The sequence below is a fragment of the Caloenas nicobarica genome, chromosome 31, assembly GCF_036013445.1.
Source record: "Caloenas nicobarica isolate bCalNic1 chromosome 31, bCalNic1.hap1, whole genome shotgun sequence".
Taxonomy (NCBI): Eukaryota; Metazoa; Chordata; class Aves; order Columbiformes; family Columbidae; genus Caloenas; species Caloenas nicobarica.
The window spans coordinates 3,043,089-3,057,570 of NC_088275.1; the positions used below are offsets into that span (position 1 = coordinate 3,043,089).

The 14,482-nt window shown below is 62.7% G+C and overlaps 6 protein-coding genes across 6 annotated transcripts; 3 read left to right on the forward strand and 3 right to left on the reverse strand.

Annotated features, from left to right (window-relative positions):
- Window positions 1-1,235: 1,235 nt before the first annotated feature.
- On the reverse strand, window positions 1,236-1,604 carry LOC136000049 (scale keratin-like). Its single transcript, XM_065653722.1, has one exon. It carries the CDS (start codon window positions 1,602-1,604, stop codon window positions 1,236-1,238), a length of 369 nt encoding a protein of 122 aa, XP_065509794.1.
- A 1,338-nt stretch (window positions 1,605-2,942) lies between these two features.
- On the forward strand, window positions 2,943-4,065 carry LOC136000065 (scale keratin-like). The gene is made up of 2 exons (XM_065653742.1): window positions 2,943-2,977; window positions 3,397-4,065. The coding sequence occupies exon 2, from the start codon at window positions 3,418-3,420 to the stop codon at window positions 3,784-3,786; it is 369 nt and encodes a 122-aa protein (XP_065509814.1). The 5' UTR covers window positions 2,943-2,977; window positions 3,397-3,417; the 3' UTR covers window positions 3,787-4,065.
- Window positions 4,066-6,205: 2,140 nt separating this feature from the next.
- Window positions 6,206-6,574, reverse strand: LOC136000034 (scale keratin-like). Its single transcript, XM_065653707.1, has one exon. It carries the CDS (start codon window positions 6,572-6,574, stop codon window positions 6,206-6,208), a length of 369 nt encoding a protein of 122 aa, XP_065509779.1.
- A 1,335-nt stretch (window positions 6,575-7,909) lies between these two features.
- Window positions 7,910-9,035, forward strand: LOC136000038 (scale keratin-like). The gene is made up of 2 exons (XM_065653710.1): window positions 7,910-7,947; window positions 8,367-9,035. Exon 2 carries the CDS (start codon window positions 8,388-8,390, stop codon window positions 8,754-8,756), a length of 369 nt encoding a protein of 122 aa, XP_065509782.1. The 5' UTR covers window positions 7,910-7,947; window positions 8,367-8,387; the 3' UTR covers window positions 8,757-9,035.
- Window positions 9,036-11,175: 2,140 nt separating this feature from the next.
- Window positions 11,176-11,544, reverse strand: LOC136000051 (scale keratin-like). The gene has a single exon (XM_065653724.1). It carries the CDS (start codon window positions 11,542-11,544, stop codon window positions 11,176-11,178), a length of 369 nt encoding a protein of 122 aa, XP_065509796.1.
- A 1,813-nt stretch (window positions 11,545-13,357) lies between these two features.
- Window positions 13,358-14,005, forward strand: LOC136000064 (scale keratin-like). The gene has a single exon (XM_065653740.1). It carries the CDS (start codon window positions 13,358-13,360, stop codon window positions 13,724-13,726), a length of 369 nt encoding a protein of 122 aa, XP_065509812.1. The 3' UTR covers window positions 13,727-14,005.
- Window positions 14,006-14,482: the final 477 nt, after the last annotated feature.

Below are 14,482 nucleotides of genomic sequence, written 5' to 3' on the forward strand. Positions count from 1 at the left end.
TCTTCACTGCGAGCCAAAGTCCCAGCTCTCTCAGGCTCTCCCCAGAGGAGATATTAGAGTAGAACAGGATATTTCCATTGGAAGGGACCTACAACCATCACCTAGTCCAACAGCCTGACTTCTTGAGGGATGACCAAACTGTAAAGCAAATCATCAACGGCATTGTCTAAACGCCTCTTGAACACCGAGAGCCCTGGAGCATTGACCACCTCTCTGGGAAGCCTGTTCCAGGTTTTGAGCACCCTCTCAGTCAAGAAATGTTTCCTCATGTCCAGTCTAAACCTTCCCTACTGCAGCTTCAAACAGTTCCCCTGCGTCCTATTACTGGATCCCAGGGAGAAGAGAGCAGCATCTCCCCCTCCAGTTCTCCTGCTCACGAAACTGTAGAGGGCAGTGAGGTCACCCCTCAGACTCCATTTCTCCTGCTCTCCAGCAATCGACAGCCATTGCCCAAGTGTGGGCTTCAGCACGGGGTCTTTGTCCAGCCTCCTCTGCATGGGCACCCGGAGATGCTGCCGTGCTTCTGTGGAGCACCAGACCTGGAGGGGCCGGTGCTGCTCCCAGGTGGAAGAGGCCAGGCAAAGAAGTCTGGCCAGCACCTGTCCTGCTCCCTTCCCTCAACTCCTGCAAGTCTTACCAAAAGGCTCTCTCTCCCCTGCCTGCTGCCTGCAACCTCCCTCTGCCAGCACCGCCTACCCTCACCTCCCCGGGCATCTCGGCACCGGCATTTGCCCTCCATCTGCTGAAGGGCACCTCTCCCCGGCTCCTTGCGACATGGGACAAGGATGGAAGGAGACATGACTGGGATGCGGGAAAACTTTATTGTGCCCAGAGGATCAGCAGAGTTCCTCAGAGAGACAGTGGACAAGACCCAGAGAGGCTGGTTGCCATGGGCGGCAGGAGGCAGGGGCATCTTCTCAAGAGCATGGCTTCTTGCTCCAGATGCCCCCTTCATGCAGCATTGCAGCTCCCGAGGACTTGGTCCATCAGGCCCGCAGAGCCATTGGGGTCCAGGTCCTGCCTCGTCTGACAGCTGAGAAGAGAGGGAGGAGAGCAGAGAGCAGGAGAAGAGGGCAGCGAAGGGCCGAGGCTGTGCGGCACTGCCAGCTGCCCAGGCGTTGGCTGGGGCTGCTCAGCACTTCTCAGTGCCCTGTGCCTGGTAGCCCAGCCCTGCATGGCTGACGTTGGCATTGGCGTTTGGGCTGGCGGCACCGCCAGGGGCTCTGCGTCTGGGTCTAGCAGGGCCCCCAGTTGTCCCACAGCCTCCTGCTGTAGCGGGGCAAGGCGCAAGGGCTGGAGGCGGGAGAAGCGTAGTAGGGTCTGCCAAAGGTGCAGAGGCCCCCGGAGCCCTGGGTGGCCCCGGCACCGTAGAGGCCCCCCAGCCCCAGGGAGCCCCCGAAGGCGGGTGCTCCGGAGGAGCCCACCACGGCTTGCTGGGGGAAGGAGGTGAGGATGGGGCCGGGGAAGGTGACGACGACGGGGGGCGGCTGGATGAGGGCCGTTGAGTCGGGGCACTGCCGGGCGCACAGCTCGTTGCAGCTGTCAGCGATGGGCTGTGGGACGGCGACGCTGGTTGGTGCTGGGCGCAGGTCAGAGCAAGACATCTTTGCGTGGGATCAAACGGCGCTCTGCAAGAGGGCAGAGATCGCAAGTGAGCAGCAGAGGGGAGCACCCAAGGCGGAGGGGCTGGAGCAGGGGGCCAGGAGGACAAGCGCTCGCAGACTTACCCTGTTCCCTCAGGAGAAGGCAGCCAGAGCAGTGGTTGGGAGAGCCTGGCAGTGGCAGAGCTTTTATAGCGGTCCTGCCGTTGCTCAGCACCAGCTGGGCCAATCAGCAGAGGCAGCACTCCCTCCTGCTGACACCTATGGGGCTGTGCACCTCCTGCCCCTCCCTGAGTCAGCATCTCCTTGGCAGACCAGCACATGCCGCTTGCGAGGCTTTCTAGCCCTTTGTGCTCTGTGGGCTAAATGACAGGATGCATCTCCCTGCTCGGGGATGTAGAAGGCAGGAGATGGCCATGCTTCTGCGGCTCCTTGCTGCCTGACTGGTGCTCTGCTGCAGGGAAACCTCTGCCCTGTGCCTGCTGCCAGGCTCTGCTGTGAATAGAGCCGGTGGCAAGGGCGAGCGGGGCCAGCACAGCTGAGGGCTGCTGTGGCTTTGGCGTCAGCCAGCGCTCCCAGCTGCCCAGCACCCTGAAGGGCAGCCCCTGCCCAGCACCATCGCCCAGCATTGGGCTTCCCATGAGACTTGCAAGCGGCCCGCGGGGCTGGGGCGGGCCTGGAGTGAGCCTGTGCCACTTCAGCACAGGTCGGGGGCTGTGCTCCTTGCAACACGCACGTCGCGGAAGGGCACAAGGGGTCTTGCTCCCCCAGGCTTGCCGAGGTCCATGGCCAAGGCCTGAAGGCAGATGGAGGCTGACTGTGTTGGGCTGGCGAGTGATACATCGTGCTGAGCAGGCAGTGCCCGAGAGGAGTGCCTTTGATTTGGTGTTTCGTAACCTCGCGCCTCTGTAGATAATAGCTCCACGGTGCATGTCATGCGGTCGCTGGCGTGCGGGAGACCCTGGTCTTCCGTGTGGCTCTGCAAAGCAGACGTGGGGCCACGCCGAGACCAAGCCCTTGCAGAAGAGCTATGGCACGCAGGGCGCTTGCAGTCAGCCTTTGTCACGCTGTGTGCCCTCTTTCACACAGAGATAATGAAAAGACAGTGGGGCTAATTGGGCCCCGTGAGGTGGCAGCTGGCAAGCGTCTGAACGGGGTAATTGCAGGGGCTGACAGAGCGGGTTGGGGCTGGAGAGGAAACGGCGTCAGCAAAACAGCCCCGTGCCACGCAGGGAGAAGGCGGGGGCTCGGCCAGCGCAGGACACGTGCCTCCAGTGCGGCCAGCTCCTCCCCCCACTCTCTGGTGCGGCATAAAAGCGCTGCCCTTGCTGTGCATGGGCATCCACTGCTCCTGCCTCGCTCTGCTCAGGAGAAGGGTAGGTGGGTGCCTGCAGGTCTCTGCCTCCTGTAGCTGGGGCCGGCGTGGGGGATCCCTGGCCAGGAGAGCTGCGCCAGCGGCGGGCGTGCTGGCAGCAGGCTTGGTCGGCCAGGCTGGGCTGAGCCACGACGGGAGGAGGAAGGAGCCCCGTGGCCAGGCCACGCAGAGCTGGGCCCTGCACAGGCTCTCTGCGAGGGCTCGTGTGCCCTCTCTTTGCGGAGAGAGATGACAAGGAGAGGGCTGCAGAGAGCAGGGCGCTGAGGGGGGCTGGCTGGGCAAAGGACAAAGAGCGGGCAGTGCGGCAAGGGGGTGGCCCTGGTCCCTCCAGCTCCAGGACAGCCAAGGGAACAGGGCAGTGCTGAGCCGGGGAGCCTTCTCCTCATGCATGACAGCTGTCCTTGGGGCTGTGTCTTTCAGGCTCATCGCTCTCACACAAAGATGTCTTGCTCTGACCTGCGCCCAGCACCAACCAGCGTCGCCGTCCCACAGCCCATCGCTGACAGCTGCAACGAGCTGTGCGCCCGGCAGTGCCCCGACTCGACGGCCCTCATCCAGCCGCCCCCCGTCGTCGTCACCTTCCCCGGCCCCATCCTCACCTCCTTCCCCCAGCAAGCCGTGGTGGGCTCCTCCGGAGCACCCGCCTTCGGGGGCTCCCTGGGGCTGGGAGGCCTCTACAGTGCCGGGGCCACCCAGGGCTCCGGGGGCCTCTGCACCTTTGGCAGACCCTACTACGCTTCTCCCGCCTCCAGCCCTTGCGCCTTGCCCCGCTACAGCAGGAGGCTGTGGGACAACTGGGGGCCCTGCTAGACCCGGACACAGAGCTCCCTGGGTTCCTGGGCCACCTCTGCCTCACACCTCCACTCCTTTCCTGCCTCTTTCCCCTCTGTCCATGCCGCCTCTCCTCCTTGCCCAGTCCCTTGCCCAGACGCGCGACTCTACCATCGTCCCACAGGGCACTCCTTAGTCTCTGCAATGGCCACCGCCTGGGATAAGAAGCCTGAAGGAACAGCTCTCTTGAAGCCTCCAGGGACAACCTGACTGCCTCTACCTTAAGTGTCTTTCTCCAGAGGTTCCTTTCCTGCACTGCAATAAAACAAGCTTGCATCCAACGCCTGCCTCTCCTCCTTTTCTTTCAGAGCCCAGTGTGGGCTGCAGGGCTCCCCTTGCCAATGCACGTGACCCCCGCCAGCCAGACCAGGGCAATCTCTCAGCCACAACAGTTCCAGGCTGAGTTCATTCTGAGACACCCCGCGACCCCTGCAGCTCTGGCCACACATGGTCCCGTATTTGAGCTCCGAGAGTCCCACCTCAGTGCAGGCTGCTCCCCTGTCTGTGGGACACGTGGCACTTGCAGACCTCCAGTTTCAGCGCGCATGAGCCTGGCTGCCCCAGGGACTGGCACCCCCCCGGGGACAATGCCTGCATCGGATCCAGCCACTTTGTTCCTCCGTGGCTCTGCGTGAGGCCCTGGAGAGAAAGCAAACGGGAGCCTTCTCCTACCTCTTCTTCCTCCCCTTCCCACTCCCGTCTCCTTTCCTCTAGTTTTCTTCCTCTTCTCCTTCCCCTTCTCACAGCCAGCACAGACCAACACACTGGCGGCTGCTCCTCCCTTCTCTGTTACACACGATCAATCACAGAAATCACAGCCTGATTCATGTGGCAGGAGCTTTGCAGGGCATCTTGTCATGCTGCTGCCTCAAGCAGCGGCACCCAGAGCCGGCTGCCCAGCACCGCGTCCAGTTAGCTTTTGCGTGTCTCTGAGGACGGGGAGTCCACAACCCTCCCGAGGAAACCTGTGCAACTGCTCGTCACACTCACACGGAAAAAGTGGTCTGGCCTGTTGAGGCAGAGCCTCCTGCCTCTCAGCTGGTGCCCGTTGCCTCTTGTCCTGACACCGGTCACCTCAGAAAAGAGCCTGGCTCCATCTTCTTGATGCCTTCCATTCAGGCACGTGTGCAGCTTGGTGAGAAACACTCTGAGGCTCCTCTTCACTGCGAGCCAAAGTCCCAGCTCTCTCAGGCTCTCCCCAGAGGAGATATTAGAGTAGAACAGGATATTTCCATTGGAAGGAACCTACAACCATCACCTAGTCCAACAGCCTGACTTCTTGAGGGATGACCAAACTGTAAAGCAAATCATCAACGGCATTGTCTAAACGCCTCTTGAACACCGAGAGCCCTGGAGCATTGACCACCTCTCTGGGAAGCCTGTTCCAGGTTTTGAGCACCCTCTCAGTCAAGAAATGTTTCCTCATGTCCAGTCTAAACCTTCCCTACTGCAGCTTCAAACAGTTCCCCTGCGTCCTATTACTGGATCCCAGGGAGAAGAGAGCAGCATCTCCCCCTCCAGTTCTCCTGCTCACGAAACTGTAGAGGGCAGTGAGGTCACCCCTCAGACTCCATTTCTCCTGCTCTCCAGCAATCGACAGCCATTGCCCAAGTGTGGGCTTCAGCACGGGGTCTTTGTCCAGCCTCCTCTGCATGGGCACCCGGAGATGCTGCCGTGCTTCTGTGGAGCACCAGACCTGGAGGGGCCGGTGCTGCTCCCAGGTGGAAGAGGCCAGGCAAAGAAGTCTGGCCAGCACCTGTCCTGCTCCCTTCCCTCAACTCCTGCAAGTCTTACCAAAAGGCTCTCTCTCCCCTGCCTGCTGCCTGCAACCTCCCTCTGCCAGCACCGCCTACCCTCACCTCCCCGGGCATCTCGGCACCGGCATTTGCCCTCCATCTGCTGAAGGGCACCTCTCCCCGGCTCCTTGCGACGTGGGACAAGGATGGAAGGAGACATGACTGGGATGCAGGAAAACTTTATTGTGCCCAGAGGATCAGCAGAGTTCCTCAGAGAGACAGTGGACAAGACCCAGAGAGGCTGGTTGCCATGGGCGGCAGGAGGCAGGGGCATCTTCTCAAGAGCGTGGCTTCTTGCTCCAGATGCCCCCTTCATGCAGCATTGCAGCTCCCGAGGACTTGGTCCATCAGGCCCGCAGAGCCATTGGGGTCCAGGTCCTGCCTCGTCTGACAGCTGAGAAGAGAGGGAGGAGAGCAGAGAGCAGGAGAAGAGGGCAGCGAAGGGCCGAGGCTGTGCGGCACTGCCAGCTGCCCAGGCGTTGGCTGGGGCTGGGGCTGCTCAGCACTTCTCAGTGCCCTGTGCCTGGTAGCCCAGCCCTGCATGGCTGACGTTGGCATTGGCGTTTGGGCTGGCGGCACCGCCGGGGGCTCTGCGTCTGGGTCTAGCAGGGCCCCCAGTTGTCCCACAGCCTCCTGCTGTAGCGGGGCAAGGCGCAAGGGCTGGAGGCGGGAGAAGCGTAGTAGGGTCTGCCAAAGGTGCAGAGGCCCCCGGAGCCCTGGGTGGCCCCGGCACCGTAGAGGCCCCCCAGCCCCAGGGAGCCCCCGAAGGCGGGTGCTCCGGAGGAGCCCACCACGGCTTGCTGGGGGAAGGAGCTGAGGATGGGGCCGGGGAAGGTGACGACGACGGGGGGCGGCTGGATGAGGGCCGTTGAGTCGGGGCACTGCCGGGCGCACAGCTCGTTGCAGCTGTCAGCGATGGGCTGTGGGACGGCGACGCTGGTTGGTGCTGGGCGCAGGTCAGAGCAAGACATCTTTGCGTGGGATCAAACGGCGCTCTGCAAGAGGGCAGAGATCGCAAGTGAGCAGCAGAGGGGAGCACCCGAGGCGGAGGGGCTGGAGCAGGGGGCCAGGAGGACAAGCGCTCGCAGACTTACCCTGTTCCCTCAGGAGAAGGCAGCCAGAGCAGTGGTTGGGAGAGCCTGGCAGTGGCAGAGCTTTTATAGCGGTCCTGCCGTTGCTCAGCACCAGCTGGGCCAATCAGCAGAGGCAGCACTCCCTCCTGCTGACACCTATGGGGCTGTGCACCTCCTGCCCCTCCCTGAGTCAGCATCTCCTTGGCAGACCAGCACATGCCGCTTGCGAGGCTTTCTAGCCCTTTGTGCTCTGTGGGCTAAATGACAGGATGCATCTCCCTGCTCGGGGATGTAGAAGGCAGGAGATGGCCATGCTTCTGCGGCTCCTTGCTGCCTGACTGGTGCTCTGCTGCAGGGAAACCTCTGCCCTGTGCCTGCTGCCAGGCTCTGCTGTGAATAGAGCCGGTGGCAAGGGCGAGCGGGGCCAGCACAGCTGAGGGCTGCTGTGGCTTTGGCGTCAGCCAGCGCTCCCAGCTGCCCAGCACCCTGAAGGGCAGCCCCTGCCCAGCACCATCGCCCAGCATTGGGCTTCCCATGAGACTTGCAAGCGGCCCGCGGGGCTGGGGCGGGCCTGGAGTGAGCCTGTGCCACTTCAGCACAGGTCGGGGGCTGTGCTCCTTGCAACACGCACGTCGCGGAAGGGCACAAGGGGTCTTGCTCCCCCAGGCTTGCCGAGGTCCATGGCCAAGGCCTGAAGGCAGATGGAGGCTGACTGTGTTGGGCTGGCGAGTGATACATCGTGCTGAGCAGGCAGTGCCCGAGAGGAGTGCCTTTGATTTGGTGTTTCGTAACCTCGCGCCTCTGTAGATAATAGCTCCACGGTGCATGTCATGCGGTCGCTGGCGTGCGGGAGACCCTGGTCTTCCGTGTGGCTCTGCAAAGCAGACGTGGGGCCACGCCGAGACCAAGCCCTTGCAGAAGAGCTATGGCACGCAGGGCGCTTGCAGTCAGCCTTTGTCACGCTGTGTGCCCTCTTTCACACAGAGATAATGAAAAGACAGTGGGGCTAATTGGGCCCCGTGAGGTGGCAGCTGGCAAGCGTCTGAACGGGGTAATTGCAGGGGCTGACAGAGCGGGTTGGGGCTGGAGAGGAAACGGCGTCAGCAAAACAGCCCCGTGCCACGCAGGGAGAAGGCGGGGGCTCGGCCAGCGCAGGACACGTGCCTCCAGTGCGGCCAGCTCCTCCCCCCACTCTCTGGTGCGGCATAAAAGCGCTGCCCTTGCTGTGCATGGGCATCCACTGCTCCTGCCTCGCTCTGCTCAGGAGAAGGGTAGGTGGGTGCCTGCAGGTCTCTGCCTCCTGTAGCTGGGGCCGGCGTGGGGGATCCCTGGCCAGGAGAGCTGCGCCAGCGGCGGGCGTGCTGGCAGCAGGCTTGGTCGGCCAGGCTGGGCTGAGCCACGACGGGAGGAGGAAGGAGCCCCGTGGCCAGGCCACGCAGAGCTGGGCCCTGCACAGGCTCTCTGCGAGGGCTCGTGTGCCCTCTCTTTGCGGAGAGAGATGACAAGGAGAGGGCTGCAGAGAGCAGGGCGCTGAGGGGGGCTGGCTGGGCAAAGGACAAAGAGCGGGCAGTGCGGCAAGGGGGTGGCCCTGGTCCCTCCAGCTCCAGGACAGCCAAGGGAACAGGGCAGTGCTGAGCCGGGGAGCCTTCTCCTCATGCATGACAGCTGTCCTTGGGGCTGTGTCTTTCAGGCTCATCGCTCTCACACAAAGATGTCTTGCTCTGACCTGCGCCCAGCACCAACCAGCGTCGCCGTCCCACAGCCCATCGCTGACAGCTGCAACGAGCTGTGCGCCCGGCAGTGCCCCGACTCGACGGCCTTCATCCAGCCGCCCCCCGTCGTCGTCACCTTCCCCGGCCCCATCCTCACCTCCTTCCCCCAGCAAGCCGTGGTGGGCTCCTCCGGAGCACCCGCCTTCGGGGGCTCCCTGGGGCTGGGAGGCCTCTACGGTGCCGGGGCCACCCAGGGCTCCGGGGGCCTCTGCACCTTTGGCAGACCCTACTACGCTTCTCCCGCCTCCAGCCCTTGCGCCTTGCCCCGCTACAGCAGGAGGCTGTGGGACAACTGGGGGCCCTGCTAGACCCGGACACAGAGCTCCCTGGGTTCCTGGGCCACCTCTGCCTCACACCTCCACTCCTTTCCTGCCTCTTTCCCCTCTGTCCATGCCGCCTCTCCTCCTTGCCCAGTCCCTTGCCCAGACGCGCGACTCTACCATCGTCCCACAGGGCACTCCTTAGTCTCTGCAATGGCCACCGCCTGGGATAAGAAGCCTGAAGGAACAGCTCTCTTGAAGCCTCCAGGGACAACCTGACTGCCTCTACCTTAAGTGTCTTTCTCCAGAGGTTCCTTTCCTGCACTGCAATAAAACAAGCTTGCATCCAACGCCTGCCTCTCCTCCTTTTCTTTCAGAGCCCAGTGTGGGCTGCAGGGCTCCCCTTGCCAATGCACGTGACCCCCGCCAGCCAGACCAGGGCAATCTCTCAGCCACAACAGTTCCAGGCTGAGTTCATTCTGAGACACCCCGCGACCCCTGCAGCTCTGGCCACACATGGTCCCGTATTTGAGCTCCGAGAGTCCCACCTCAGTGCAGGCTGCTCCCCTGTCTGTGGGACACGTGGCACTTGCAGACCTCCAGTTTCAGCGCGCATGAGCCTGGCTGCCCCAGGGACTGGCACCCCCCCGGGGACAATGCCTGCATCGGATCCAGCCACTTTGTTCCTCCGTGGCTCTGCGTGAGGCCCTGGAGAGAAAGCAAACGGGAGCCTTCTCCTACCTCTTCTTCCTCCCCTTCCCACTCCCGTCTCCTTTCCTCTAGTTTTCTTCCTCTTCTCCTTCCCCTTCTCACAGCCAGCACAGACCAACACACTGGCGGCTGCTCCTCCCTTCTCTGTTACAGACGATCAATCACAGAAATCACAGCCTGATTCATGTGGCAGGAGCTTTGCAGGGCATCTTGTCATGCTGCTGCCTCAAGCAGCGGCACCCAGAGCCGGCTGCCCAGCACCGCGTCCAGTTAGCTTTTGCGTGTCTCTGAGGACGGGGAGTCCACAACCCTCCCGAGGAAACCTGTGCAACTGCTCGTCGCACTCACACGGAAAAAGTGGTCTGGCCTGTTGAGGCAGAGCCTCCTGCCTCTCAGCTGGTGCCCGTTGCCTCTTGTCCTGACACCGGTCACCTCAGAAAAAAGCCTGGCTCCATCTTCTTGATGCCTTCCATTCAGGCACGTGTGCAGCTTGGTGAGAAACACTCTGAGGCTCCTCTTCACTGCGAGCCAAAGTCCCAGCTCTCTCAGGCTCTCCCCAGAGGAGATATTAGAGTAGAACAGGATATTTCCATTGGAAGGGACCTACAACCATCACCTAGTCCAACAGCCTGACTTCTTGAGGGATGACCAAACTGTAAAGCAAATCATCAACGGCATTGTCTAAACGCCTCTTGAACACCGAGAGCCCTGGAGCATTGACCACCTCTCTGGGAAGCCTGTTCCAGGTTTTGAGCACCCTCTCAGTCAAGAAATGTTTCCTCATGTCCAGTCTAAACCTTCCCTACTGCAGCTTCAAACAGTTCCCCTGCGTCCTATTACTGGATCCCAGGGAGAAGAGAGCAGCATCTCCCCCTCCAGTTCTCCTGCTCACGAAACTGTAGAGGGCAGTGAGGTCACCCCTCAGACTCCATTTCTCCTGCTCTCCAGCAATCGACAGCCATTGCCCAAGTGTGGGCTTCAGCACGGGGTCTTTGTCCAGCCTCCTCTGCATGGGCACCCGGAGATGCTGCCGTGCTTCTGTGGAGCACCAGACCTGGAGGGGCCGGTGCTGCTCCCAGGTGGAAGAGGCCAGGCAAAGAAGTCTGGCCAGCACCTGTCCTGCTCCCTTCCCTCAACTCCTGCAAGTCTTACCAAAAGGCTCTCTCTCCCCTGCCTGCTGCCTGCAACCTCCCTCTGCCAGCACCGCCTACCCTCACCTCCCCGGGCATCTCGGCACCGGCATTTGCCCTCCATCTGCTGAAGGGCACCTCTCCCCGGCTCCTTGCGACGTGGGACAAGGATGGAAGGAGACATGACTGGGATGCAGGAAAACTTTATTGTGCCCAGAGGATCAGCAGAGTTCCTCAGAGAGACAGTGGACAAGACCCAGAGAGGCTGGTTGCCATGGGCGGCAGGAGGCAGGGGCATCTTCTCAAGAGCGTGGCTTCTTGCTCCAGATGCCCCCTTCATGCAGCATTGCAGCTCCCGAGGACTTGGTCCATCAGGCCCGCAGAGCCATTGGGGTCCAGGTCCTGCCTCGTCTGACAGCTGAGAAGAGAGGGAGGAGAGCAGAGAGCAGGAGAAGAGGGCAGCGAAGGGCCGAGGCTGTGCGGCACTGCCAGCTGCCCAGGCGTTGGCTGGGGCTGGGGCTGCTCAGCACTTCTCAGTGCCCTGTGCCTGGTAGCCCAGCCCTGCATGGCTGACGTTGGCATTGGCGTTTGGGCTGGCGGCACCGCCGGGGGCTCTGCGTCTGGGTCTAGCAGGGCCCACAGTTGTCCCACAGCCTCCTGCTGTAGCGGGGCAAGGCGCAAGGGCTGGAGGCGGGAGAAGCGTAGTAGGGTCTGCCAAAGGTGCAGAGGCCCCCGGAGCCCTGGGTGGCCCCGGCACCGTAGAGGCCCCCCAGCCCCAGGGAGCCCCCGAAGGCGGGTGCTCCGGAGGAGCCCACCACGGCTTGCTGGGGGAAGGAGCTGAGGATGGGGCCGGGGAAGGTGACGACGACGGGGGGCGGCTGGATGAGGGCCGTTGAGTCGGGGCACTGCCGGGCGCACAGCTCGTTGCAGCTGTCAGCGATGGGCTGTGGGACGGCGACGCTGGTTGGTGCTGGGCGCAGGTCAGAGCAAGACATCTTTGCGTGGGATCAAACGGCGCTCTGCAAGAGGGCAGAGATCGCAAGTGAGCAGCAGAGGGGAGCATCCGAGGCGGAGGGGCTGGAGCAGGGGGCCAGGAGGACAAGCGCTCGCAGACTTACCCTGTTCCCTCAGGAGAAGGCAGCCAGAGCAGTGGTTGGGAGAGCCTGGCAGTGGCAGAGCTTTTATAGCGGTCCTGCCGTTGCTCAGCACCAGCCGGGCCAATCAGCAGAGGCAGCACTCCCTCCTGCTGACACCTATGGGGCTGTGCACCTCCTGCCCCTCCCTGAGTCAGCATCTCCTTGGCAGACCAGCACATGCCGCTTGCGAGGCTTTCTAGCCCTTTGTGCTCTGTGGGCTAAATGACAGGATGCATCTCCCTGCTCGGGGATGTAGAAGGCAGGAGATGGCCATGCTTCTGCGGCTCCTTGCTGCCTGACTGGTGCTCTGCTGCAGGGAAACCTCTGCCCTGTGCCTGCTGCCAGGCTCTGCTGTGAATAGAGCCGGTGGCAAGGGCGAGCGGGGCCAGCACAGCTGAGGGCTGCTGTGGCTTTGGCGTCAGCCAGCGCTCCCAGCTGCCCAGCACCCTGAAGGGCAGCCCCTGCCCAGCACCATCGCCCAGCATTGGGCTTCCCATGAGACTTGCAAGCGGCCCGCGGGGCTGGGGCGGGCCTGGAGTGAGCCTGTGCCACTTCAGCACAGGTCGGGGGCTGTGCTCCTTGCAACACGCACGTCGCGGAAGGGCACAAGGGGTCTTGCTCCCCCAGGCTTGCCGAGGTCCATGGCCAAGGCCTGAAGGCAGATGGAGGCTGACTGTGTTGGGCTGGCGAGTGATACATCGTGCTGAGCAGGCAGTGCCCGAGAGGAGTGCCTTTGATTTGGTGTTTCGTAACCTCGCGCCTCTGTAGATAATAGCTCCACGGTGCATGTCATGCGGTCGCTGGCGTGCGGGAGACCCTGGTCTTCCGTGTGGCTCTGCAAAGCAGACGTGGGGCCACGCCGAGACCAAGCCCTTGCAGAAGAGCTATGGCACGCAGGGCGCTTGCAGTCAGCCTTTGTCACGCTGTGTGCCCTCTTTCACACAGAGATAATGAAAAGACAGTGGGGCTAATTGGGCCCCGTGAGGTGGCAGCTGGCAAGCGTCTGAACGGGGTAATTGCAGGGGCTGACAGAGCGGGTTGGGGCTGGAGAGGAAACGGCGTCAGCAAAACAGCCCCGTGCCACGCAGGGAGAAGGCGGGGGCTCGGCCAGCGCAGGACACGTGCCTCCAGTGCGGCCAGCTCCTCCCCCCACTCTCTGGTGCGGCATAAAAGCGCTGCCCTTGCTGTGCATGGGCATCCACTGCTCCTGCCTCGCTCTGCTCAGGAGAAGGGTAGGTGGGTGCCTGCAGGTCTCTGCCTCCTGTAGCTGGGGCCGGCGTGGGGGATCCCTGGCCAGGAGAGCTGCGCCAGCGGCGGGCGTGCTGGCAGCAGGCTTGGTCGGCCAGGCTGGGCTGAGCCACGACGGGAGGAGGAAGGAGCCCCGTGGCCAGGCCACGCAGAGCTGGGCCCTGCACAGGCTCTCTGCGAGGGCTCGTGTGCCCTCTCTTTGCGGAGAGAGATGACAAGGAGAGGGCTGCAGAGAGCAGGGCGCTGAGCGGGGCTGGCTGGGCAAAGGACAAAGAGTGGGCAGTGCGGCAAGGGGGTGGCCCTGGTCCCTCCAGCTCCAGGACAGCCAAGGGAACAGGGCAGTGCTGAGCCGGGGAGCCTTCTCCTCATGCATGACAGCTGTCCTTGGGGCTGTGTCTTTCAGGCTCGTCGCTCTCACACAAAGATGTCTTGCTCTGACCTGCGCCCAGCACCAACCAGCGTCGCCGTCCCACAGCCCATCGCTGACAGCTGCAACGAGCTGTGCGCCTGGCAGTGCCCCGACTCAACGGCCTTCATCCAGCCGCCCCCCGTCGTCGTCACCTTCCCCGGCCCCATCCTCACCTCCTTCCCCCAGCAAGCCGTGGTGGGCTCCTCCGGAGCACCCGCCTTCGGGGGCTCCCTGGGGCTGGGAGGCCTCTACGGTGCCGGGGCCACCCAGGGCTCCGGGGGCCTCTGCACCTTTGGCAGACCCTACTACGCTTCTCCCGCCTCCAGCCCTTGCGCCTTGCCCCGCTACAGCAGGAGGCTGTGGGACAACTGGGGGCCCTGCTAGACCCGGACACAGAGCTCCCTGGGTTCCTGGGCCACCTCTGCCTCACACCTCCACTCCTTTCCTGCCTCTTTCCCCTCTGTCCATGCCGCCTCTCCTCCTTGCCCAGTCCCTTGCCCAGACGCGCGACTCTACCATCGTCCCACAGGGCACTCCTTAGTCTCTGCAATGGCCACCGCCTGGGATAAGAAGCCTGAAGGAACAGCTCTCTTGAAGCCTCCAGGGACAACCTGACTGCCTCTACCTTAAGTGTCTTTCTCCAGAGGTTCCTTTCCTGCACTGCAATAAAACAAGCTTGCATCCAACGCCTGCCTCTCCTCCTTTTCTTTCAGAGCCCAGTGTGGGCTGCAGGGCTCCCCTTGCCAATGCACGTGACCCCCGCCAGCCAGACCAGGGCAATCTCTCAGCCACAACAGTTCCAGGCTGAGTTCATTCTGAGACACCCCGCGACCCCTGCAGCTCTGGCCACACATGGTCCCGTATTTGAGCTCCGAGAGTCCCACCTCAGTGCAGGCTGCTTCCCTGTCTGTGGGACACGTGGCACTTGCAGACCTCCAGTTTCAGCGCGCATGAGCCTGGCTGCCCCAGGGACTGGCACCCCCCCGGGGACAATGCCTGCATCGGATCCAGCCACTTTGTTCCTCCGTGGCTCTGCGTGAGGCCCTGGAGAGAAAGCAAACGGGAGCCTTCTCCTACCTCTTCTTCCTCCCCTTCCCACTCCCGTCTCCTTTCCTCTAGTTTTCTTCCTCTTCTCCTTCC